Genomic DNA, 27,873 nt, shown 5'->3' with positions numbered 1-27,873 from the left:
GGGTCATAGAGTTCTACAGAGTTCCAATATTCTGTGGCTCAGTTCTGCTACATTCCCCTGTTTATCCTCGCTTTGCCTTCCCCAGGTTCTTAGGTTTTTTTCTTAATCGCAAAAAACTGGATTTGATTAGAAGAAGAAATACTTGATCCTAAGTTTTGCAACATGATAGCATGCAAAAAAAAATTCTAAACAACAGAACAATGAAACATAAGACATCTGTTGTATAAAGTTCTTGTGTCCAAATAAAGGTGAAGATGGTTTTTCATAGCATCATTCTTATTTGCTTTTCCACATGAAGATTTCCCCTTCTCACCTTCCTTAGGAAAAATAAAGAGCCAGGTGCTTTCATATGCACACACTAATGTATATAAATTACTACTTTCTCTTAGAAGTTCCCATGAGGAAGACAACTCTTTTACTAATTTCACCTCAGAGTATTTGCTGACCTTGGAAGATTCAAAGGTCAGAAAGCTCATCCAGCAATACCCGGAATTCTCCTTGGTCTTTTTGATTTCAGACAGGAGGGTAACAATACTAACCCAGCTGCACTTTCCACAACGAATCTCTCCCAGCACTGCTGCAGACTGTTTTACGATGAAGTTTTATAAAACCAACACCATGCATCTACCTTCTCTGAAGGATTAGAAATGGACAACATTAAAGCTCTCAAAACAAAGCTTCTATCTCTGTGACTGACAAGAAGCCGAGCTGCCTGGCCAAGGACTCTGCAGCAGCTGTCCCACAAAAAAGGCATCCCAACTTGTGTTCTCACTGCCCACGATTATCAAGATAGGATTACTTTTTCTACTTTCTATATATTTAACTATTCCTCCTTTGCCCAGCTAAGACACCAGTGTGGTTTGTAAAATTAAGAAAACAATAAAATAAGTCCTCCTGTTCACTAGATGCAATGAAAGCATGCAAAGAGGTCTGTACTTCTGCTGTCATTAATTCATTTCAAGACTCCCTTGTTCACAGAAGTCCAGAATCTTCACTTCAGTGCAACTGCTTCACACTTAGCATTGCTTGAGGCGTATAATAAGGATCTTGCAAGATTATTCCAAGAAAGCATCCCAAGAAATCATTGCGAAGCACAGCAAATCTTAAGGATTCAGATAATGACTCTTCTGTCTCTGACTGAAGCAAGAAATAAAAGGTCAATCTGATTGTTGCTTCTATATTTGTGATCAATTGTCATCAAAAAACAGTCCCCAAAATTCATGACTGGAGTTACTCTTTTTCAGAATCTGGGCTCAGTGGAGATAATTAGGAGAGGAGAAACCAAAAACCATATAACCGCCCTATAACCACTTCCTGATCCAGACTGTGGAAAGGTCAGCCAAACCTAGCCCAATGTCAATGGTCATTTCATCTTTTGGCAGCAGCATAAATAAATCTATACAATTTCAAAATTTAATCTATAAAACTCATACAATGGAATAAATCCCTCCTCTTAATACCAGGCAGCATTAAAAACAATGAAAGCAACAGAACTCTTCAATCAGGTAATATGTATCAACTACGTAACTTCTCTGCATTTAAGCTACAGGCCAACCAACAGAGCTTGATCTCAAGATAATGAAAAGGCACTGAAGCTAAAGAGAGCCCTTGAGTAACATCTAACACAGTTAGACAGCCAGAGCATTATAGTCCAAGCTACCATGACCTAGTAAACACATCTATTTCACTTACAGGGAAGTCTCACAAACTGACAATGCTTTTATTGCTACAATTTCAAAAACTACAGAAATGAACTAGTTTCTTTATAGACACGATTTCATTGAGTTTCCCATTATGAAATAAATGACTGTCTTGAAATAACTAATTTTGAAAATAAATAAATTGATACCAATGAGATCATTTTTCATTAACTTATTTTAAAAATTGCATTTTTGCAGGAAGAAGATGTCAGCCTTGAGTTAAGAAATATGAAGATCACATGAGCTGAATTTGAAACATATATGTAGAATAATGGCTTCTTCCTACTGCAGATTTAATTATACAGAATTAACTATATCAGGGCTATATTAAGCACTGCAGTTTTCAGAAATACTACTAGAATGTCATTCATAAGACGCAGTATTCATTGTGTCTTCCCCACACACTATTTAGAGAGGTTTCCTCTGAAGAGATAAGAAACCTGTGTCCAAGATTAAAAGCACATAAAGCCAAGCTTTCATATTATTTACTCATGAAAGAAACAGCTAATACTCATGAGCATGGTCAATACTCTAACTTTACAAAAGAAATAATGAGCTCTTAAAAATTACCATTGTTTTGACTTCCGCGTTGGTTCTTTCTGCTGAGCAATCTCAGATCTTTTTTAATCAAATCACTGCTAATATTAATACTGTAGGCAAAATCATTCCAAAACATATTTAGTTTGGAAAGTCATATTCTTATTTTACCAAAGCACCGACTTCCATCAGGGACCTACATGCAAATACTCGGAACCTCCTGCTAAGGGACCGTGTTCTACTAGGGAGAGGGGAAGAAATGCAGAACTAGAAGAGGAAAGAGCAACAACAAGATAAGAAAAGGAGCTCAAGAAGCTGCTGAACTTTCGTCTTAGTTTTGGGACTGGGCAAAAATTTTGGTTTTGTGCTTGGAATACAAGGACTCTGTCATTCTAGCACTGGCTGCTAGATGCCCTTGAGTGATTTGAGCTGACAAGGAAGATGACAGTATCCTGTCCACCAGTGATATCTGCCATTGGAGGTGGCTCTGTTCGGCGGGGACATTACACCTTTTATGTACACGTAGTGTTCACTGCACAGGTCTTGCAAACCAGAGACAATGTATCTGCTGTAGGCAGTTTTCACCATAAATATGTAGACATTTCCTGCATAGCTATATATATATCAAGAGAGGAGAGAAAAAGAGAGAGAGGGAGAACAAGTGCAAAACATGAGAGTGCAAGGAAGTGTGATTAGGACCTTCTGAGATTCCCCCCAGTTTGAAAAAGGATCTGATTGATCACATCCTTGAGGTTCCTTTTAAAGACCTCCATGCATATGCTTTCTTATCTATCTGTATCTGTAAGTGTACATGTTCTATAACTGTACAAACATGCACACACAATTTATGGGTAATATTCTGAAAAGCTGGTGGTAGGGATGCACATTACATCTTGCTTTGGGACAGATCGACTCATTTAGAGAATAAAAGGCAGATCTGCACTGTGCTGCATGCAAGAATAAAGCAGCTTTAATTCCGTGCTTCTATTCAGTTTTGAAGGGAAATGCTGAATGAGTGCTCTTACAGATCCTCTTAAGAATCTGCTTTCCAGGACTATCTAATGACTGTCCTCCATTAGAAGGTCTTTTGATATAATTTCTGAAATGGTAATTTTCATTATTCAAACCTTAGTTCCCCTTTCTTCCTCCCAAATTTCCATGGAAGGGTCCTCCAAGCCTGAGTCCCCCCTATAGGCGTAATGCCCAATTTGGAAATTTATATTTACAAGGGAAAAGTGACAAGGCTTTTTATTTATTTGTTGGTTTTAAGCTGCTAAACAGCAAAAACAAACAAAACAAAGGTGCAGGTCGAACTCAACTTTCTCAAACTCATTCTATTTAAGAAAAAATTCCATTCAAAATGTTTGATTTTGGACATATGTAAGAAAAGTGAAGGAAACCTCAAAGTAAATGAAATGGAAAATACAGGTAAAGGAGACAGATAGAGTCCTTCTTCCTGTAAGGCATTCCCCCAGCATGTGAGGACGCAGGTCCAGTTCCCATCTCAGCCTAAGCACTGAGCACAGTAGCATGTGTTTAAATACTCCATTCAGAAATACTCTGGAGCGCTTTGCTCTCAGTCTGCTTGGTTAGTGTTATGTACTTGGAATAAATAATTAACCTCTCAACAGAACTGAGATTAGAACCAAGGTTTTCTATTTCTCTAGTGACTGCCCTAACCGATCACCTGCAGGGTAAATTTTTTACTATCAGTTTAATGAAGCTACCAACACTCTCTCCCATAATTTTTTTCCAGATAAAACTATTTAGAAAATCTCTCCTGAATTCACAGTTACTTTTGCAGGTACCACAGGTACATCATCCAGTTAATTTACTACTTGCTGAATCAAACGGCTGATGCTATTTGCAGCCATCTCCACCGTGTTCCTAGCACTGTCTGCCAAAAAAGAGGAGGAAGCTGAAGGAAGCAGAAACTAACACATTATTTTTATAAGCAAATTTGCTACTTTAATATGATCTTTGTAATTAAGGTGATCAGTTTGGAGCGATTCTGTCCACAGATTTTGAATTTTGTAATAAACAGTGAAGAAACCCCTCCTCCCTCAAAGATAAACGTTACCAAATCCTTCAGTGATAGTAACACCGCAAAAAAACAAATCTCATTAATACTCTTTGGATTTTGTCTATAGCTTTTAAAATGTTCTTGTTTCAACTGTTCTCTGGCTCTCTGAAGAATATTATGGGTTTCCTGCTTAAATCACTCTAAAACTCTGCCTCACTCTGGCTGGATTGTGATTACCAAGGACAGGTTAGTTTCCAGCCAGCGCAATGAAAGTACTGATGTTAGTACAAGTCTTTCTAGTTCCCCTTGGGCTAAGCACATTGACATATTAGCTTTTTTTTTTTTTTTGATCGTACTGACAAACTCAGAGAACAAATGACAGAATAAACTTGCACAGTCAGTTTAGAAGCAGTGCCCATTCAAAGTCATACTTTAATATTAGAGTGCTTTGACATGCCACGTAATTTATAAACCTTAAGGCACATGTCCAGCATTAATGAAAATACTACAAAAAAATTGTTACAGCAAAAAGCCACACCAACATCCATTCTCACCCCCTAATCTATCAATGCTCTAAAGGTAAAAGTAAGAATCCTTTATTCAACTAGGGTAGGAACTTGAAAGAAGTTAATGGATTATGTATACAAGGAAAATGTTCCTTTAGATACTGAATTCCAAGAAAAAGTTCATCTATTATGACTGAAGTAGATTTCGATACAACTGAGACATTACTAGGATTTGTCCCTGTGATAATCTTGAAGACAAATAAAGCATAAAAGTCTGCAATAAAAATGTCATACATTCACTATATCCTTGAAACAACGGAATAATCAAAGCCTGAAACAAGCTGCTAATTTGATTTTTAAAAAATTGAAAGAAAACATGCAGTTCTCAGCAAGTTAATCATAATGAAATCCTAATATATAATATTACAGTTAAATAATCACATAAAAATAAAATAAATATGGATTTGAACTTTAAAAACTCCTTAGGAAGTCAGTTGATAGCAATTTGGTAGATATCACAACTACTTCTCTGTTTCAGGTAAATAGGTATTTTCAGAAACACAATTTCACCTTACATTTACAAATACATACAAAAATGTGACAGAGAATATGTGCATAGATAAACACACCGACTCATGCATATATGCATTAATTCTGTTATTTACTTAAATAATATATGTTGTATGCTGTATTTCGTAACTAGTACACAGATTACACACTACACCCTCAAAATCTGTAACTCTTAATAAATAAGCATACAGCTTTATCCAACTGGACATCATTAATACACTAGCCACCCTCACACAGCCTATGTAAATATAGGCACACTTGTGTAGTTATTTAAACAGCTACAAATTTTATACTTTAATTGTTCTTGACAGCAAGAAACGTATAAGGGATTGTACCACCCTTCTGCATGGCATCCTATGTAAATGAGTCTAACTCCAGTGCATTTATAAATATGGATGTGGTAGACCCCCAAACACCACAGTACCTGCTGTCTATCCAACCGCATCCTTTTTGCAGCATTTCTGCTTTCACTCTCACAGGCGGAAGCCAGGATACTCTCTGCAACTGCTGAAGTAAGGTGTGAGGGAATAGGTCGTGACTATGAGAGAAAAAAGAAACACAGAAATTATTTCTAGGATAATCCACAATATCCTTATCAAAGCACACAACACTGTCACCTAAGCTGGAAATAGTCCCGTCATTGAAATGTAGTTTGTATCAACAAAACAGGGAAATGGAACTTGAAAGGTGAAAAAATGAAACTAGTTAGATGTTAAAGCTGCAGCTGATCCATAGATCCATAAGAAGCCCTTTCCCCTCTCAGTTCTATTGTCCGGTGCATTTAGTCTGGCTCATTAAGCTGTATTTTGAACAGACACTGGCATATTCTCTGCATTCCAGCAGCACCCTGGCCGTCTGATTCTTGTTAAGAAAACTGAAAAGCTTTTCATCCTGTATAGCATGTGACAGAGATGAGTAGTGTTTTTTTATAGTCATAAAAAAAAAACAAAATAAAAAACCCCAAGTGATAGGGTTGAAGCAACACTCAAAACATAACAGATTGTCAGAACATTTCAGCGCAGTCTCAATCTGTAGTATATGAATATTTGCATTCCATACTGCAACATGACTGATGTGATTAAAATGACTTTTTAAAAAAAAAAATCTGTTTTTCTTTTGATAATGCCAGCCTTCCAACAATGTAGATATTTTATGGTTCAACTAGATATGGCTTATTTTTCTGAAACAAAGCCTACCATTCCTAATTTCACAGCTTTCATATATTTTAGGTCAAAGGTGCAATGAATCACAAAAAAAAAAAAGAGAATGCTAAAATCTTTTTAGCCCCACTGCTGGTTATGAATTCCAGTATTATCTTCCCTACCAATTCAGTAAAGAGAACATTTACACACTTTTTTGTCCTAATTACATGCAAAATAATATAACAAAAAGAAGAAGAGCATGATAAAACCAATCTTCCTCATTCATATACAAAGATATATCGGAACTACCAAGAAAATAAAGAAAATGTGAATAATAGCATAGATTCTGTTGCAATTTATTGGACCAGGTTCTGAACTTCCATAAACTTCCAAAGCTTCATTGAAGTAAAAAGAACTGTGTAATTATATCTTCTTAGGAACTGGCCATATGTATCTTTTGTAGAGGTCCATCTTTTTACTCCCAACACCATAAATACAAACCTGCTATGAAATGTCACTGAGTTTTGGAAGTAAATTTGGAAGTAATTCCAGTCAGTATTTAGACCACTTTAGAATAATTCATTATATTAACACAACTGATCGTATACTTTTCTTAACATTCCAGAAACTATGAGGAGCCATATGTTACTAATACTAATTTTTATCTTCAAAAAAGGTTGTCCTCGACAGAAGCTCAGCTAGCCTTTCGAAGTAGGCAGGGATTTATAGTTCTCCATCTCCAGTGCAATAGGCTTAATTCTCCCCATTGCAAGAAGAGCAATCCCTCTGGCATTAGTGCAATAACAGTAAAAGAAAGACAAATGGGGGCTGGAATAGTACAATAAAATATGACATTTGGATTGATTTGACAGAATAAACAAACTATTGAACTTGTTTACAGTTTGCATAACAGTGTATTCCCACGCACTTCTGACAAAAGTCAAATTAGTCCAAGAGATGAGGGACGCTGATGTTAAACCCTGGAGTCACGGCTTGCAGCCAGTTAACATTGCAATACAAGCAGACGCCTTTCTCAGAGTTCCAGAGAAGGGTATAAGCTCTGCAGGGAGATTTTCCTGACAAATCATTATTTCAAATATTTTTGTTTCCTAGTAAGGGTATGTTACTCTCTATACATTACTCCACGACCTAGCCACACTACAGACTCTCCATATTAGGTGGACAAGTATCACTGTAGATGCCATTATTTTACTTTATGTTCAAGGTCCCTTGATTATGCTGGCTGCATGGAAGCCTCTATTCAATGCGGTGCTCTAGCGATGGCTACTGAATGACATTCTTGAAAAACGGTGAGCAAACACCTGGCTAATTCCTCCTGCGCAGATCTTTAATTAGTGTTAGAGCATATATACATCAGTGGATTTTTAGAAGGTGACGTATGGGCCAAAAAATTAATATTCTGATGAAAAAGTAAAATGATCCCCCAGATTATATGTTTATGGGAGGGAATAGGTTTACTGAAACGTTTATTAAAGAAAAAAAAGTCATCATCAAAATCAAGCAGTCACATGCTTTTCTGTAACAAGGAGTGCAGTGGTTAGGCTCACTGTGAAAACATTGCATGCAAAAGTTAGTATCTGCAGAACTGAGCACATCTCCTCAGTACTCCTCCTGAAGTATGTGTTAACCTGTAATTTCTCTCACTCCTCACTGCAGCTGGCTGTTGATATATTCATGTCAAGAACTATCTAGAGAAAACCGGAGAGACAATATAATGAATGCATGGCTGAGTCATCTGGGGAATAAATCCTATAACAAAGCACAGAAGACTCATCTGACTCAAGTTCCAGTTCTGCCAACTTAACTCAGGCAGAGCGCTACTCTGGCATTGATTGAGAAGACAAACATAGTCTTCTGTCACTGATAGTAGAGCTGTTAAAAAGAAGGTTTTTCTATTCTGTAAAATGTCGTATCTGTGAAATGTCAAAAAGATCAAATTTGAAATGCCTTGCCTAAGAGGGAAAAACAGCCTTTGAAATTATCACAATGTTTTTGTTTTTGTTTTAATTTCTAAATAAACTGAATTCATGGCCCTGACTTCTAAGCTCAGGGGCCCCTTCTGGCTTAGCTTAATTTCCTCATCTTCTTGCGCTTTGATTACTCGTGACCTCTGCAGTGACTACCAGCTATAAAACCATCTGCGTAACAAGCCTGAATGCCGCAGTCCTTGCTGGGTTCCCAACATGTCTAAATGCCTAATCTGAGGGTGGGACACAAAGATCTTAGGAAACAGGGCCAAAACACTACCACTAGGAAATTCAGTTTTCAGATTCAGTTCTGCAGGGGGGAGCTGCAGCTTTGAGAATCTCAGGCAAATCCGGGTTTTCTAAGTTCCCAGGCTCCTATCTGCAGAGATGAGTGCTGGTTCCCGTGTGTTTGGGGCTATGAGAGGAAACGGGGGAGCCAAGGAGTCCTGATTTCCAAGGGCCCCCAGGCTCCTCGCAGACCCCCTGGAATCATAACCCACCCACCAGACTAGAAATCAGGTTTCATTTTACAGGAGTTTGTCAAAACAGAAAACCTTTGATAAACTGACATTTCTTAAAGGAAAGAAAAGCATCACCACAAAATTCCTGACCAGCTTTACCTGGCAAAACATGCCTAGTGTTGTTTGATACATAACATTCACAGATCCAGTTTAATATTTCTTTCACTTCATATTGCTGTAAATCAGGAAATAACTGTAGTGGAATTACGCACGTGTAAAACAGCAGGAAAGAACCAAGCCTGTAATCTTTAGTCTATCCAAACAAAGAACTCACACGGCAAAACTAGAAAGCAGGATAACATTGTTTCAAAATGACAAAAATGAAAGATTGAAAAGAGGCAACTGACAATTTTATATTAACTTTAACATGATCAGATGAACAAAACTTAAGAGAATCTTGAAAATAGCTTAATACAGACCTTTAGAGAAGACTATATACCTCTGTCCATCACACAGCAGCAGCACACAAATTCTCTGATATTTACTTGGAAAGCAATGTTGCCTGTGACTGAACTAAACCTGCAGCAACACTTTGAATACACACTGTTCTTCGTTTTTGTTCATCACTTTGGATGACACCCAATTAATGTTCAGCCTCCAAAATATTGTAGGGGCAGAGCATTTTGACAAAAGATGTAAGGGCAACCTGCTAGATTTCATGTACATACAGATGCATCTGCTTTTACTGTATTTTGAAATGATCGACAATCAGGAGCCGGATGAAATTCCCTCAGTAGCCTGTGGGAAATGACTAACCACTTCCAGTCCTCTTGTATTTGAAAGTGTTGTTCAAGGCAATTTACACCTGATTCTTGAGACCACTACAGAGCCTGACGGTGACAATGATGAGGACGAAGCAACAGGAACATGTTCTATTTGACAGGAATTTTTGCATAGTTTTAAGTAAAATCATTTCTTTGGCAAGCTATTAGGAAGACGATCTACACTCAGCCCCTTGCCTCTTTTTGTGGAAAATGTACAAAATATTGGCAGGAATCTTTTGGCAGGTTTCTTAATGAACAGTCAAATTAGCTGATATACCCTTGTAAGGTTACTGTTTTTCTGCTTTAAGGAACACAAAAGTTAATGAAGATCCTTCAGTGACTTCAGTGGTCTTTAGATCTAGGTCTCAGTAATCAAAGCATCTTACAGCAAGCCTTGCTGGAGTGATGGAATCGTCCTGCAAGGTTTTTTTTTTTTTTTAGTAGGTGAAATCAGAAATCTTTGGCCCAGACTCCCTGAAAATTAGCTATATTAGTACAATCTCTGATTCCTTAACATAAAAGAGAGTAGCACTTTTAATACACAGTAAATACCCACTTGAAGCACACATCAACTATATACAGTATCATAAGGTCTTCTGTTTGAAGTGAAGTACCTTTACCCTACTTTTATGGGAAACATAAAATACCCTTTTTGCTATGTACACACAATTCCTGTATTTCTATATGGAATCTAAAAAAAACTGTGTTCCAATTTCAATTTTTGGTATAAATCTCCAAATTAGAGGTGTAATTATGGACATAACGCACACATAATATTTTAGTCTAACCCACTAGGAACAATATATTCACCAGAAAGAAGTTTGCAGTACTACTGTATATGCTGTACTTTTCCTGAGGTTAGAGAACTGTTGCCTCTAAAGTTACTATCCTGGCATTTTCTTTGAGGTTCAATATTTATAACATAAATGAAAGTTGAAGTTTTCCTACAGAAGCTTGGTCTAGATGCTCTGACATGTATTACACAGCTCTGAGTCAATGCTGAAAACCACAGTTATTAATGGCAGATGATGGGCACACATACACACCTGCTAAAATATCAAACTTTCTATCCTGACATTTGTTCAAAAATACTCCCCAGTAGTTTAGGTCAATTAACACTGAAAAGGAGGATCTTTCAGTACATAATTGTTGCAAGCACAAAAACATGCAAATTACTTTCTTTTTTTCATAGAAATTCTAACATAAATATATGAATGAGAACATACTTTAACTATTACCCAAACATGAAAACACATAGGTCCAAATGTTCAGATGCGATTGGGCATTCAAAGGTGAGGATCATTGCCAAGGATGCCCCACTGCCAGCAGCCAAGGAATTGCACAGGTACTACCAGGGACTCCTTTGCACTTTAGGCTCCAACCAATGTGAGGCTCCCTAGTGCTCTATTTCATGACAGCTTTTTCCTTACATTTCATAAGACTAGGGCACTGTGAAATACTACACCCCAACTCTGTCCTAATAACACATTAAGATCTACCGTAATGTTTTAAGATCCTCTACATAATTATAACATCAGTTTGCAATACCTATATAACATTTTTCATATGAAAATATCGAGAGTGCTTTACAAAGAAGGGTATACATTATCTTCTGATGAGATTTTTTGCCCTGCATTACGCAGATGATTGACACAGAGCTGCCCTACGCAGCACAGTTACAAAGGATTCCGAAGGGATTCTTTCTGAAGCACTTCTGCAGAATATAAGATATGCAATACAAATAAGCTTGTCTGAGAGTTTTAAATTTACAGACTGAAGTACAGTACTGCACTCTATTGGATGTAGTTTTATCACTGGTATTTAGTACGAGACAGTGAAATACGAACAACTCAACTGGCATTCTGATGCTTGCAGCACTGTGTTTCAAACTGGGTTTGATTATTTTGCTCAGTCTCGCAATCTGCAATGAAGGTGTGATAAATACTCAATTCTAACACCTATTAAGGAATGGGAAAAAAAATTAGAAATATTTTCCTAAAAAATAGAAGGAGCTTTTTTTAATGTTTTGTGAAGTTCATACCGCTTTTTTCGTTTTTCAACTTTTAAGTACATTTAATTGGAATATTGCATATGGCATCTTGATTATGACAGCATCTAAACAACAAAGCTGTATTCCTGTCTACATGTTGTGGAAGTGAAACATTCCAACTGAGCAGGGCTCTCCTGCTGCTGCAGTGCCTACCTATGGGGCCAAGTCCTGGAGGTCCACCTATTCAAGTGAGCAGTTTTAGGGAGGCTGGGGAAAAATTTAAATGACTTACGTGACCAGCATAAGCAAAATCCATCTAATGTGACTTTATCCACCTAACGCCTATATATTTTACCTAAACTAGGCACCTAAGCTCCTTTTTTAAGTCACTGGAAAAGAGGTATCTCCAGAAGTTGATTCATAACATTGCTGGGGATGCAGCACTCTCTGGCTGGCGTTACAAACTGCTTCATTGATTGTTGAGGGAGTCCAAGTCACCCCATCTCTCTAGATCCTTAACTCTTGATAGCAAAATAAGGTGAGCTTCTCTTCACCCAAAGTATTTCTGGTCTTTCAGAGTGAAGTGAAAGGAAGTGATTTGAATTGTCGGGCTGGACTAACTCCACCTGAGTTAGGTGGGGATTGGATTGGGCACCTCGCAAACGGTTCACTGGCAAAACTCCAGTAGGCCAGGAAAACTGAGCCAGATTTAACATTATTTCCTGTTTCTCCTAAGCAAATACACCTGCCTGGCTCCACCACTCTGTTATGCTGCTGGCACAAACCAGCTAATTAAATAACACCGTAGCCGAAGTCTTAGTCTAAGTTAGAGCCCCAGTATAAGAAAAAATGAAATATTTACCACTTCTTCTGATCTTGAGCTTACAAGTAATCAGGTGATCATGATTCATTTATCCTATATTTTTATTTTTGTTCATGAAGACAGGTTTTTTTTCTAAATCAGTACCTGCTGCCATTTTTTGGAGGAGGCTGCTTTTCTTCCACTTTCCATGAAAAGTATAAAAAATGTCACATTGCATTCTTGTCCTTTTCTCTCTCACAGAATATGAAAGACCAATTAATATCAGGTTGCCAGATATTTTTCAGTCTTTAGTTTTCATCTTTTTTACAGATATCTTGCCATTTCCCAAAATCAACTTATTCACATTTTCCAAAATTACTGGAACAAGTGCAACTTCTTCTGCCGCTCACTTTTCAAAACTGCCTCATAATTGCAGAAGTTACTAAAAAGCAAAAGGTGTTTGAAACACTTAGAACATGGTTCTGAAAAATCACATCGGTATTCGTTTTACTGTTCTGTGGGAAAAAATTAAGGTGCTTTAGAAGAAATGTTTCTAGAATTTTTTTAAGGAGATGTGAGTCTTAATACAAAAAGTCAAAGTTTGTCAGAGTAATTTTCCCCTTTTTAAACCAGCTCCACTCATCAGATATATATAAGCTAACCAGTGTCTAACAAGGGTTAGATGCTTAAAAAGGAACACTTTGGGGTATTTGTGCTAATTTACTTAATGTTTCTCAGCTCATTAATCAAGATTAGGGATGCATCCTTGCACCCACAGGCCCTCATGTTCCTGAAAACACTTATGACCTTTCTCGCTGTAAAGGCCCAAAGAATTGAAAAGCTGAGTGGCTACAAGGGCCACTAGTGCCTATTTGGCACTAAATTCAGTAAGTCATGAAAGCTTCCTCTCTCTCAAGCTAAAACTGAAAAATGGAGGTTAGAGATCTATCCTACAACATCTTAATGAGGCAGATTTTAGAAAACACACCACCATCTGAAAATCAGCCCCCACAAAAGTTGCTCAGTTTGGTGTCAAAAAATGGAGGCGCTCCAACTCACTAGACACTTTTAAAACATCTTGATCATCACGTGCACAGTTGCAAATCATCAAAACACCTCTTACAGCCAATTTTCACAAGCAAAACACAGAAGCAGCAAAAGACATGGACCTTTCTTATCTGTTATTGACAATAAATAGCATGAACACTTTCTTCCTTTCTGGCCAATGCATCCAAACTCATCCTCAGACAATGAAAGCCATTTATGACTGGCCTTTTCTCTCCAATTTATAGCAACATTTTGTTCTTTGATATTATTTCTTTGTTTTACAGTAATGCCTAGGAAGGAAGGTTTCCTCTTGCTTGAACAAAGGGAAGAATCTCTGTGTTAATGAGCTTTTTACCTTAAGGCTGTGCTCTTGCATTGGGACGCACATGAAAAAAAAGGGCATGTTTGTGCAAAAGATACTGTAAAGTACAGTTTCAAACCAAGTTCAGCAAGTGAGACTAATGATAGGACATGAGGAAGATGGGAGGAGGCAGATAGTAAGAAAATGTAATTATTAGGCAAATTCACACCATCTGATCATTTCTAATATCTAAAATTTTCTGAACTGTAACTAAGTAAATAGATATCACACATCCTCAGAAATTTTCTTCTATCTATCCTTTCAATTAGCCATTTCCTGTGGCTAAGGGGTCTAAAGGAGAGGTTTTTAAATGATTAGAAAAATAGGTCATTTGACCACTTCATGAAGAAAATACCTCTTCTGTGGCATATACAGATCACAAAACCATTAATATATATAAAGGAATTCTCATTAACTTCTGTGGAAGACAGGCAATAATATTATAATCTTTTGGCTTATGGGCTTATGAAGAGAGAAAGAAAGAATTTCTTTAAGAACTTTTTAAAGTTTACAAAGTGCTACAGCACACCGTAGGTGCGAGTACAACCTAGAGATCCCACCTGAGAGCCAATGATTTCAGGACTAAATAAACTTCCTTCCACTCGAAAAAAAGTGAGAAAGAAAATAGAACTTAATATGAGAACTATAAGTAAGAGAGCATATGAGGAGAAAAACGATTACACAATTGATGAGAAAAGCTTTGTCATTGCCTTGTTAAGGGATATGCTTGTGTTAGAAGCAAAATGAAAGCAGCACAATCACAAGCTGAATGATCAAATGAGTAAAATGTTTCCAATGCAGAAAGAGGCCTTCTCAAAGGAATATTTGTAGCAAGAAGCTATGCTAGCTGTCTTGGAGTCCACGGACAGCCAGCTGTCATAAGTAGAAGCAAGGCAGCTATCTATAAGCAGTTCCTTAAAAACAGGATATTAATAACTAAGAAACATATTAACTAACAATAAAAACTCATGAACCTGAACCTTTGCTATTGCCTCAGAGCTACAACTAGCCTGTTAAGCAGCAACTAGCGTTGTCTAGATTACAGATGGCAAATAACTGACAGAAGCACGCTTCAGGCATGCTTTTCATCTTTACCATGCAGTCTTAAACTAATTAAACACAGTGTTTACATTTTCTCTTAACTTTACAACATGACGCTGTAAGATAGCTGCACTGTTCCACACAGTCTGAATTTTCATATGCCACATATGAGATTTTTCTCTTTTCTCCTGAAACTAGATGCTCAAAATATAACATTCTTGCTCCGAACAAAATGAAAACATTCAATATGTCTATAGAAAAGGCATCTCCGTGGAGATTATTATCTGACATCCTATTTAATACAACAACGGCAGCACTATCATTCCTAAGGAGATCATTATCTTGTTTTGCTGTATTTGAGGTAGCACCCGATTCAAATCAACACCAACACCTTCTCTCATGATTGTTTTGAACAAATGTTATTATCCAGACAAAGTGATTCTTTTCCACTGTCAAAATGGTAAGTACATTAAAATAATCATACAGTCAAGTGCCTCTGTCCAAGGTAGCATTTTGAAAACTGCTTAGAATCACAACTACTGATTCAGAATTCAGAAATCAGGAAGTAATTCAGAAATCAGAACATAATTAAAAAGAACAAATGGGTATGTGTTCTGCTTCAGAATTACCTGAGCTCAAGTCATAAAGACAAAACACCATGTATTCTCTCAGAAAGTGAATGGGAGCTCTTCCAAAGGCTTTGGATAGTCTTTGGCTCATGTTCCTACGTGTGAGCAGGGAAGCAGGACACATTTCCCTCCTGGCCCACGAGGGCCGCAGTCTTTGGCAGGAGTGCCAATGCCCTATCACTTTCATTCATGGTCAGTAAAGTAAAATTTTGGAGGGAAATTTTTTATTTAGAAAGCAATAAACCCTACCACGGACTGTAATGGAACATTAGAAAAGCAGGGAATATTTCTGAACTGCAAAGATTGCCTGTTTGAATCATGTTCCTGGTAATCTTTACACCTTTTCCGCATCCAGGAATAAATTTGATCCTGCAACCTTTATTTATATAAATATGTGAATAACCTGTTGAAGTCAAGCCAACTTAGCTGTGACAGGCTAAGGTTTACAGGTTTACAGGCTGTAAACCCCTTATTCATACTGAAAAGCAGTTGTGCAAGTCTTTCAGATGACAAAAATAAGCCAGTTTATATAAGTGCTCAGCAGTGTGAATAATGACAGTAAAGATGCCATAAACTGGAACAGTGGGGAGATCCAACAGCATTGGCTACTTTTGTAAGCATTTTCAGTGAAAGTACAGCAAAATAAAAATATTTGGCACAGTGATGGTTGAACTTGACATTTGCTGACTTATTTTCAGCCAGAGCGGGCAGATGTGACTTGATGCTACTTACTGAAAATATTTACTTTCTGGTTTTCCTGCTTTTACTTTGGAAGGCTATACAATCTGACATCTATACCACCAGTAAATCTTTGGCACGTTTATCTGTACAGATGTCCTTTATTCTACCTGTGTCTTTTCATCTATGTTTCCATTGTTCAGAAACAGCATTAACCCATGTTTCAAATAATAAAACCATGCAATCAGTCAGAATCATGAACGTGCACAAAAATTTAGTTTTTTTTCTCTGCTTTTTGGGTTATCTGGTAGTGGTCTTACTCTACAGATAAGTCTGATATTTTGCTCTTATAACTGTCAACTAACATCTTAAAATCAACATACGGACTTCATAAGTATCCTGCAGAAACTGCAGGAAAGAGAGAGAGAGAGAGAGAAACAGTAAAATTCAGTCATCCCCAGTAAATTTTTGTACGTAATCAATGGGTTTGCAGATGATTCATTAAAATAAAAATGATATGTTTAATCACTAAATGATGTCTATTTGTAATAATGAGGTGATCTTACTGTTATCTAAAGGCTAGAGAAATAGATACAATACATCAAACATAACATAAGTTGCTATTTAATATCCTGTGATTCTCCTGGATTTTGGAAATATACAGGTTATTTAGAGATTCTTAAGTTTCCAGTCTATGTGAATAGCTATTCTTTACACATTCTTGGGCTACTGGGTCATATTAAAATATTAATGTCTGAAAATACTGCCAACTGTATACTAATATAGTTTTCATGGTCTTTGGTTCAATTACAGTTAATAACCCCTTGGGACAGTAGAAATGCAAACTTAAAGATATTGATGTTTTAAAACCACATGTAGATGTGCAAAACACATTAAATCAACTGAAAGATTTCAAAAGGATAACTTTTACTGATCGTTAATAGGCTAAAATATGCAAGAAAACAATAAAAACCTTAAACTATTGCTAATTAAATGTTTCTACACTAGCCATTTGCTTGGGTGTAGCACTTCCCTAATGGGATCTACTTTATACAGAGCTCACAGAAAGCCTGTTAGCAGAAGAATTTTAAAGAAAAATCCATCTTACTGCAAGACTTCGCCAGGTAAAAATCTTCTCTAACTATAACCTAAAGAAGAAAATATATCGCTATATAAGCCTTAAATTAGCTTCTTTCCTCATGCTTTATGCTTCTTTTCCTATGGATCCATACTAGTTTATCTTGTGAACTATAGCATCTCAAAGCATTTATAAATTGGTGAACAAAGGGAATAAATCCAGGAAGAATGAAGGAAGGAAAAAGAAACCTCTGACCTCATATTACCAAAAAAACAAACAAACAAACAAAAAAAGATGCTAAGATGAAAAAAAAATAGTGCCATGGATTTACATATGGGGTTTTGATGAAAACTAGGGCTGGGTTTTAAATCAAAACTCACCATCTCAAAACCACTTCTTTTCATCCGCCTGCAGGACTTGAGGTAAGTACGTATGCGTTTTCTGGCACGCTCTTGATACTCAGGGAATTGTCGCCTGCATGAGTCAATGATAGCCTGGATCTTTTCTTTGGGCTGCTTAGAGATTGGGACCATTCGGTCCAAGTTTTCATCTACAAACAGCCTGACAAACATCTGTTGGCAAGAGGGAGACAGAGGAGACGGGTTTGGAGGGCTGCTCTCTTCTCTTCCTAGCTTCCTGTCTTGATTACTGAGAGGAAGACACTTTTTCTATCCACTGAAGAGCTTTGTAATGGGAAGCCAGAAATATTAAGTAAACAATTCTTTAAAGGATTATTGGGGGGGGAAGGGGAGCTGATTAGAAAAAAAAAAGACAAGAAAAGAATAGTCTATAGGATACAGAACTTGTGAGATAAACCAGAACAGATTGTGAAAATAGGCATCACTTAAGTTTCATTATTAACAATAAGTTGTGATTGCTACATCATTTGATTGAACTGAATTTTTTTCTTTGTTTGAACAATTGCCTGTGTTTTCATGCATAATTACATCGGGAAAGCAATTGAAAACAGCTGACCACCGGAATGGTCTTCTGATAAACTAGCTACAGCCCCTTTGCATTCACTGGGTGAACATGCACACACACACACATACACACATACACACATACACACACACACACACAAAACAAAGCTTTGTTTTCCTCACTGGTATAGATGGCACTCTGGCCTTAAAATTCTAAATAAAACACAGTAAATCTGGTGTCTGTTGGCAAGAGTTTAATGTGTTTTAAAATAATAATTAAAAATCCTGCAAATTAAATTAACGTGCCTCTAATATTGTCAAACTTACCCATAAATAAAAATTTAAAAGGAAGGTAGTGGAGGTAAACAAAGCAATGAGTGCAAGAGGACTTACATTAAAAGCTTTCAGTCGCTCAGCTTCTACCCCATCTGATTCATTAACCTTCTCAGGATCTTCTTGTTCATCATGGTCATCCTCATCCTCATCTCCTCGATTCAGAGATAGATCTTCAGCACCTCTGCCTACGCTCTCATTCTTGCCAGAGTCATAGCTTGAATAGCTGTGTGCAGGGGACTGAAAACAGATAAAAATAATACATTTGTAAAAATGCAGCACATAGTAAGGTCTGCACATACTTTATAAACACTTAAAGAATTGCATGATTTTAAAAAAATTCTTTATATTACTCTCTACGGAGCCAACATAAAGTGCTCATGATCATTGTAAGAGGGAATAATTCATGATACTATTCATTTCAGTACTTAAAATAAACGACTAGATGCAAATTCAATAAATCAATTACTAAATGAAGCTCCTACGATAATTACAGTTAAGATGAGACATGTTATATAGCCCTATTTAAGTTCTACATACAGCTAAATACTGGCTTCTTTATATTAGTCATGATGTAAATAAGGGCAGTGCATTTGCATAAAACTCCAAAGGAATAAAAATTACACATTTTAAGGCAAAGCAGAATTAAGTAGCAAACATTGATATTTATCCAATCATTATTAATCATCATCAAGACCTGCAATAAGCTATTCAAAACATGGTGATGATCATGTTCTAGTTTTCACACACAAAAACCCAAAATGAATTACAGATGTGAATGTTAGTTAACATTACTAGCTACTATGTAAAAGTGAAAATTGAATTTCCCCCTGAGTAGAACAGCTAGTTTGCTGGATAAATTAGATGACCATCTCATTAGACTGCTGTCCACTTATATTGTCAAAAAAGCCATCAGCTACAGGAAGAGACAACACTGTGCATTTTGCCTCGCAATATTAAGATTTCAGTTATCCGGTTCCTCCGCATATACTTCAAACTGCAAGCCTCAAAAAGATAAACAGTAATAAAAAGCCTTCCATGGCTTCCATGGATCTTTAATGTTTTAAGATCAAATTTTCCCCAGCTACACAAAAGTATCCTGGAGTACCTCCACCAAAGCTGTCAGATTCTCATTCAGGTAATTTGACTTCTCTAGTATTTTAATCTTCTAGCACACCAAAATTTTCTTCTCTTGTGCTGAAGCACATTGCATACCTGATGAATTTCTTACTTTTTTCTGCACCTCCTGTCTAAATGTCACAAAAAAATCAGGAGCATAAAGCCTCAATCAAATATATATTTCAAATACCTATGCGTTAAATTATATATCGTCATCTACGTTTTGAGCCCACTAAAGCCATCCTTATTTCAGAGGTGTTTTCACCAATAGCAGAATCTAGCTGGGCAGTAAGATAGGAAGGAAAGGGAAACAAAACCAGTCAATTTTAAGGTATATTTCTTGCTTTATATTTTCACTCCAATTTCTTTTTTCTTTCTCTGTTCTCATTTCCATCTTATCTTAGTCCTCTATACACCATTAGCTTTGCAGTTAGCCCTGTTCTTTTCCTTGCCTTGCCTTTGCAGCACTCCTACTCAAAGCCCTCCTTTCCTGGCCCTCCACCCCAGGCTTCATTGTCCTCACAGAACAAATCCCCAGAGTTCCGCTTTTTAATCCTTAATGCTCCTAGTATCAGAGCTTGCAGCCTCTCCCCACCTTTCTTAAGAGTCTCTTCATTCCCTAGACCACTGCATACCCTCATGGTAGCTGTAGGGAGAATGAAAAGAAAACAAATCAACAACCTATCAGATTCAAACACCCTCAACAAGCAGCAAGCTTAGCATCACCTTTCCTCTTCCAATAGTCTGTGACTGCACAGTCAGGAGGCAAAGAATTTTACTGCTGCCCCAAGGGCTCAGGATGGCAGAGCTGAAAGGGGGCAGGAAGATGAGACTTGGGAGAGCTAATGGCAGGGAAGAGAAATTGCTCCTGTTCATGGCACGCTGTGCAGACAACAAATACCTGCACTGCTACCCATTCAGGTAACTCCTGCTTGCAGGAGGTGTTGAATCCATTGGGTAATCAAGCTCAGGAAGAAAATGGTTCTGTCCTGATAGGAGATGACAGCTATAGTGTATTAAGAGAGTTTATCGTGTATGAGCAATAGTTTTTAACCTGTCCAATGAACACCTGCAGGCAAATAGCAGCAGCCTGCTAGCCTGTTATTAAGGAAGGGGAAGGGTGAGTTCCCTTAACCCTGAAGAGATTTCCAGAGCAAAATGTTTAGAGTAGAAACTGATGACCTGTTAGCATTATTGTAATTATGTCCAAGTGCTATGCAATAGAAGATCTGCTCTAGATCTGATCTGATCTGATCTTTATTTCACCCTACATTACAGCTGTAGTTCTAGCAGTATTGTGGGAGCATGCGGAGGGCACCTAGATAATTAAGAAGCCATTTCTTGTACTAGGTACCATATAAAGTTACAGTAAAACGGAACTACTGCTCTGAAGAACCCTACTGTCTGAAACCCTTGTTCTGCAAACACTTCATTTCACATAAGCCATTTCATCAGACAAAATCCAATTAGGCTACTCACATGCATAAAGCTAAGCAGATGCAAAACTGATTTCAACATGTACATATGTTTGGGCTGGATGCCAAGATCATAAATTATGCACCAGGACTGAGATTTGCTTTCTGTGAAGGGAAGATATTTAGGCCAAAACGGATTAGCTATGGCTCTCTAAAAATTGTGAGACTGATTTTTTAAGAAAACATCATACAGAGAGCCTTGCCCAATATTTTCTCCAAAATGTTTATTTTAAGAATAACTTTGGCACCTGAAATGGAATGTGGAGAACAGCATACTCTGAGAAAGTGCCATGCGGCAGGAGACCATATTCATTTATTAGGCAGTTTAAGACTGTTTATAGTTGCAGGAAAAAAAGGTGGATTTTTTTCTAGCGCTGATTAGGCATACTAAGGACAGAGGTTACAAAAGCTCAGTTCAGAATAATTTTAATTTTTTTCTATTTCTACACAGGTGAATATTGAGTGATAGCAGAAACTAACTTTCTCTCACTTAATGTTGCCTCTGCAGCAGCACAAAAGTTTGTAAACATTTTCATTTGGTACTCTAGTGAGCAGTTTCAAGTGCTAATCAAACATGGAGTATGATAGCAGAGGACAACTTTTCTTGAATTCCCCAATCGTGAGTCTTATCCATTGGCAGCTGATCACCTTAGGCTGGCACTTGTCCTTTAAAAAGGCTGCTCCCATCCATGCCGGGTAGGAAGCTACTCATTCTCATCTCTGTGCAGCCCCTTCCCTTGCGCTGACACATTCATTTTTCTGGTCCTGCAGTGAACTAGATGGGAAAAGTGATCCTATCAATTCTTTTTTCTCTCTTTTGGCAGCCTTTTTAACAGCAGGATGAGTTCCTGGCTCCAGTTCACCACCTGAAAGCCCAAACCTTTGGGCTGACAGGGAGGAGTGAGCGCTGAGGAGACAGAGGGAGCACATGCATCTCTTGACAGCAGTGCAAGAGTAAAGTGATCATGGAGCTGAAGCATTTGATAGACACAAGATATTCCACATGTGAAACTTCTGTGCTTGATAAATGTGGATCGGAAAACAAAAACGATAGCAACATAAAAAACTTTCTCAGGGAGAAAAAATGAGGCCGAGGCTCAGGCCAAGAGTATTGCCTGCCCAAAGGATTCAGATGATTACGAAGTTATCTTAAAAATACTGAAATACGAATCCATAAATTCTGATCATTTTTGTTTCTGTTCTTTTCTTGATGCTCTGAGTTCTTTTTTTCTTTTTAAATCTCTCCCTTGCAATAATAAACACTAGAAGCTTCTGCTTTATAAAAATGAAAGCAAAGGTTCTTGCCTAACAACCTGGTTCCAGAAGCTCAGAAATTGAAAAAAAAAAAGTTTATTCTTGAGTTGGCAACAGTAAGTCAATGGAAGTTGTCAAATCATGGAAGTTGTCAATGGAAGTTGTCAATGGAAGTTCTCAAATCATAAGTGTCAAATCATACAATACAAGACCTGAAAGGACATCACAGTGTTTCCTAGCATATTCTCCTTCCACAGGGCAAGATCAGAAGGTCATTCGGGACCACTGTTTTCCTGGTCTAATCTTTAAGACTTCAGGTGATGCAGATTTCGTGCATCTCCCAGACACTCTATCTCAGTGTTTCACTGTCTTTAGAATTATCAGGATATTTTTAACACTTACCTCAGTGTTTCATAGACTCTATTAAGCCTGTTTTTTTTTTCACTTCTCCATCACATATGGCAGTGGAGGACAAGCATAGCTGAAGAAGAGATAAATCTCTTCCCTCTTTACTAGCATCTTTCGGATGCTTAAAGACTGCTATCATGTCCCCTCCCTTCAATTTTCCCTTCCCAATTCATTCATTCATTCTTTGTAACACATGTTTTCTAGATTCATGTTCATTCTCACTGGTCTACTCTGGATGCTCTTTATTTGGTCCAAAACTTCTGTAAAAAGCAACTCTCAAAATCACAAAGGGTATTCCATCTGAGGTCTTTCTATGGAGTTATTCCTTTATTGCTTGACTGATTTCTAATATGCTTGTAGCAGAAAGAGTGTATCATCCCATTTGCCAGACTAAAGAATTCCCCATACATGCAACAGATAGTAATACATAAATTCCACAGCTGCCAAAATAAATCATAATATTATTTTGTCAAGAACAAAGGAGCGTGAATACAACACGAACAAAAATAAAGTCTGCCATAGAGCCTCCAGCGCCTGGTAGGCTCACACATTGGTGGATGACCATCAGATATGATTTGCGTAGGCAAGATGAAGCCACATGAACTCACTGCAGGAGGCTTTTCCCAGGAGTTGACAGCAGGAGACTCTTAGCTCCTCTTAACTATCTCAATGACTGTACAGGGAAGGTTGCTGTTGTGTAGGCCAAAGCTTATCCAGTATTAAAAAGCTAATCATTAAGGATGATTATTTGTCATGACCAAAAACTGGGAAAATTATGGCTTTATGATCTTTTTAAAATGATGAAAGGAGAAAAAAATGCCTTTTAAGGAAAAGCTCTGTGAAGAAAGTCTAGCATGATTTTTTTTTAAACTAGGCTTCATTTTTCTACATTTAGCTGGATAGCATATAATTATTTCAGTCATTACATTAAGCATTCATTGGTTACATAAATCACAGCACTCCTATGAGGTGAAGAGATTTGTAGCCAGAGAGAAATTTAGAAATTTGAAGAGTTAGCAGGTATTAGCATAGGTTTTCATACTGCATGGAAAGGAAAGGAGTTGGGAAACAATACTTACTGGTAGGTAGAGACGAAAATGCTCTACAGGCTCCACATAATTATCTTTTAGAAACTTACCTCCACAACCATAAGAGTTACTACCTCATCCTTTTTCACCAGTAAATAAAAACATAGGCTAAAGTGAACAGAGTTCTGGTCGTCCCCTCATTCATACCTCCAATCTTTTCTTCCTTCTCCTTCTACACTTTAGTCTTTCCCTGTCCTCCACTGAATATGTCAAATTGTGTAATTTTAGCAACTACTCTTGCAAATTAGGTGTGCTTTTCTGCATATATTTTCCAATGTGCAATTGTCTATACATATTTTCATAGAAATCATTCATATGATACAGAAATGGATTAAAATATTATTATGACATCCAGTTTGATTGCTTTGAAAACTTCTTTTCCAAAATTGTCAATTAAATTAGAACTTGGTTTTAATTATTTCACTTTTCCATTTCTAACTGATTCTATATATAACAGGGTTTTGGAGGAAAGTATAATATTAGTTTTCAGTGAACTGACTGTATGAATAACGCAGTTTATTTTATACATAAACACAATTAAAAAGTCAAGCCTGTAAAGTTAAGAAAAAACTTGTATCCTATATCTTCCTCCTAAAATTATATTTGATCTGTATATTGATTTATAGAATGCCACTTATTTTGCTATGCAAATTGTGAGTTTTCCATATTTTATGTAACTCATATATAGATTTTTTAAATACAAAATCTATAATATATATATAATGTAAATCACAAAACATAAAACAATAATACCTCTAGGAAATACGTGCCTTTTCATTATTAAGAGAGATGAAACTATGAATTCAAACATTCCTATTTTTTTCTTTTCAATTCAAACACTAAAGTATCAGGCAGAACTGTGAAATTAAGGTTTCCTAAGCATTCCTCTTCCAGTTTTTAATAGATAGAAGTCCAACTCTCTATGATTTTTCATTAGCAAGCCATTTGTCCATAATTTCATTTAACCCCTATGCCTTCCTCTCTTTCAGACTTTACTGCTATTCTTTTTCCACACACTCTTTAAACTTTCATACTATCACATGTGAAGAACTTTACTGCCATCACCTTTTTTTCATTACAGAAAAGGCTGTGAAGTCTCAAACACAATTCCAGTGTCTCACTATTTATTTCTGGATCCAATTAACTTCATTTTATAAACTTGTCATGCGTTACCCATATCTTTGCATCTGATTATGACCATTCTGCTCCCTCTGTTACACCACAATTGTAGTGTACACAATACAATTTCAGCCTCTTCGTAAATTTTCAAGCTTGATAATGGAAAGGTATCATCATGCATAATTCCTACTATTTGGAGCATGACAGCATTTTTAATGAAAGAATGGAAAGCTGAAATCAGGATTTTGTAGGTTTGACTCTATTAAAGTGTAATCTAATGTGTAAAGTGTTTTGGGGTACATTCTATAGGACATTTTACCATAAGACTTGTATTACACTGAAATATTAAAAGATCTTTTCTGTTCTCTCTCTGTTAATGTGAGGTCCAGAAACATAACTCTTCAGTTATTTACAGTAAGAAATAAGAAACAAAAGGGTTTTTTCCATGGTCTTTTCTGCAGCCCTGCTGTTTTTACAATAGTCAATAAAAGAATAGTGACCATTCCTAAGACTATCTATTTGTTCTTTCTCAGTCATTAGCCAGCCAATATCGTATTATCTGTTTGCCTGTGACACTCCTTTTACAAGAGGCACATTTATTAACAATAAGTAGAGTAAATTCTCAATTATCTAGACACTTTCATTCCAGTAGGATTTATCTGGATAGACAGAAGTCTGGATAATTGAAGGATAAGAGATAATTGGAAGATCTTCTGAAATAGAAATCTTCTTGTGATATATTTTCTCCTTTTAGCTAAAATATATTCTATCCTGGGTCTGTCCCACTGGTATTGATTAACTTTATTGAAATTAATCACTTTGCCCTAATAGAAATTATCTCAGAAATTAAATAAAGAGTGAAAACAGAGGCAACTGAAAATTCTCAGGCAGATAGAAGAATGAAGTATGTTTAGAGGTGATAGTTTAAAGAATTTCTTTCTAAATCCTCCTGTAATTCTTGCCGCTGCTTGACACTAGGATATTTTGCAAGGCACTCTGGAGGAGTAGAATTCTTTGATGATCGGAACAGAAACGTCAAAACATCCCTAGCCCACCAGTGTCAAGAGTACCAGGGCACAGTGGATTTAACAGAGCAGGAGCCTTGCCTACTTCTTATAGTTTTTATTTTATAAAGTTGTTTTATTAATGACTTCTAGAACTCCTGTCATTGATGTAGGAAGTGAGACACTTTCAAACAGGCATTAAAAAACTAGTAACATAACCTACAACAATTGGTTGTATTGCACAAGATGTGCATGCTGTGTTTTTGGCAAAAATATAATGTCCTTCGTGGGAGTTAAAAAGCCAAAGCTAAGTAGTGACAGATTCAAATAAAGGCCGAAACTATTTTCAGCATCATACATTGCTGTTTTGAAGCTTTGAGAGGATTTGACAGACTTTCTGTGAATTTGTGAAGCAGGGGCTGTCACACGAGAAAGCTCCATCACAAACTTCTGGCTTTCTCTAAACCAGGAGCCAAGAGAGGCTTTAAACACTTCCAATAGTCCACCCAAAATTAAACCAGAAGATCTGACTGTGGATATTTTAACCCTTGCAGAAGCAAACCTTACTAAAAAAACCAAAACCTATCTTATTATCAAATGTAAGTAGCCTTCAAAATGCTCTTCTAAGGACAGTATTAGCATACTTTGTAGATACTACCATAGCTTTGGGAAGCCAAGAGCCAAAAGGTGACCCATGTAGCTCTTGTGCTTTTGTCTAAATGCAGTGATCAACAGCTTTTACTAGAAAAACACTATTACCAATTTTTGGTGAAGTTTTGGCTTTTGGCCAAGAAACTTTACCTTTCCCACTTCTCTGAGGAAACGTACTTCAATGATTATGGAGGTTTACATTACAGGCAGCTAGTGAACATTTTTGACCACCAATAAGTATTCAAACATAACCATCATTCTCTGGTAGACTGCTAGAAAATCAGCTGCTAAGAGCTACACACTATTGTGTAAAGACATTAGGCTGTTTGTTTCCTATCCTTCCATTTAAACTGAGAATGAAACTTCTAACATAGGCAAAAGCATTTAGGAGATAACTCAGATGGAGAAGAGTGCTGCATACCACAGTGCCAACTGCAACAGTTCAAGCCTAAAGACTCTCACTCTTCCCTTTGCAGCCCACCCTTCTTGTCTAACGGAGAGAAGAGTTAGACATAACCTAGCATGTCAAGGATGGTGTAATGAACCGCCCAGGTTCATAGGTCTTTGACGTGGGAACGGCAGAGCCCCTGCAAAACTCAGTTGATCCTTCAAAGAGCACACGTGCTGGTCAACAGTGTTACTGCTAGTGTTAAAACATATCCTAAATAACTGCCCATTTCAAAACTAAAGTAATTGCTGTCTACTACAACTGCAGTCATGGACTCTGAAGCCTAACTTAAGTATGAAGTTATTGTCAGTAAAAACAGGAAATGAGATACAGGAGTGAAATAATTTCTCAAAAAGTAGCTCAGTACTCCTAAGCTTAATGTTTCATTTCTAGGATTCTAATTTCTTAGGAATGTCTGCATATAGGAGGAATAGCTGCATACAGGGAAATAATGTGATAATGCGATCACACAGAAGAGCAGGGTTTCTTGTCAAAATGTCATAACTGGATGCTCTGTTTCAATCTTGAGTGCATCGCTGCTGGAAAGTCTGGAGGTAGAAGTATCCCCTCCCTCACTGCCAATATTAGGGAAATCACACCTCATTCATTGGTCTAGTCATGGGTCCCTTGCCAAACATTTACAGTGAACTAGAAAATTGCCACAACCTTTGTTG

At 37.0% G+C, this 27,873-nt stretch overlaps 1 protein-coding gene across 5 annotated transcripts in view; it reads right to left on the bottom strand.

The window, feature by feature from the left end:
* Window positions 1-27,873, bottom strand: part of NOL4 (nucleolar protein 4) — a 197,229-nt gene that overhangs the window by 31,878 nt on the left and 137,478 nt on the right. For 3 of the 5 annotated variants that reach the window (XM_009683062.2, XM_009683061.2, XM_068932787.1), the window contains exons 7-9: window positions 18,694-18,873; window positions 17,758-17,949; window positions 5,761-5,874 (exon numbers count right to left, since the gene is read on the bottom strand). In XM_009683062.2, the coding sequence (XP_009681357.2) occupies window positions 5,761-5,874; window positions 17,758-17,949; window positions 18,694-18,873 (486 nt within the window). The remainder of the gene's footprint in view (window positions 1-5,760; window positions 5,875-17,757; window positions 17,950-18,693; window positions 18,874-27,873) is intronic. The other 2 variants (XM_009683064.2, XM_009683063.2) reach the window with 1 other exon arrangement.

This window comes from Struthio camelus, chromosome 2 (genome assembly GCF_040807025.1).
Source record: "Struthio camelus isolate bStrCam1 chromosome 2, bStrCam1.hap1, whole genome shotgun sequence".
NCBI lineage: Eukaryota > Metazoa > Chordata > Aves > Struthioniformes > Struthionidae > Struthio > Struthio camelus.
The sequence above is the reverse complement of the archived record's forward strand: the minus strand, read 5'-3'. Positions and strand labels throughout refer to the sequence as shown.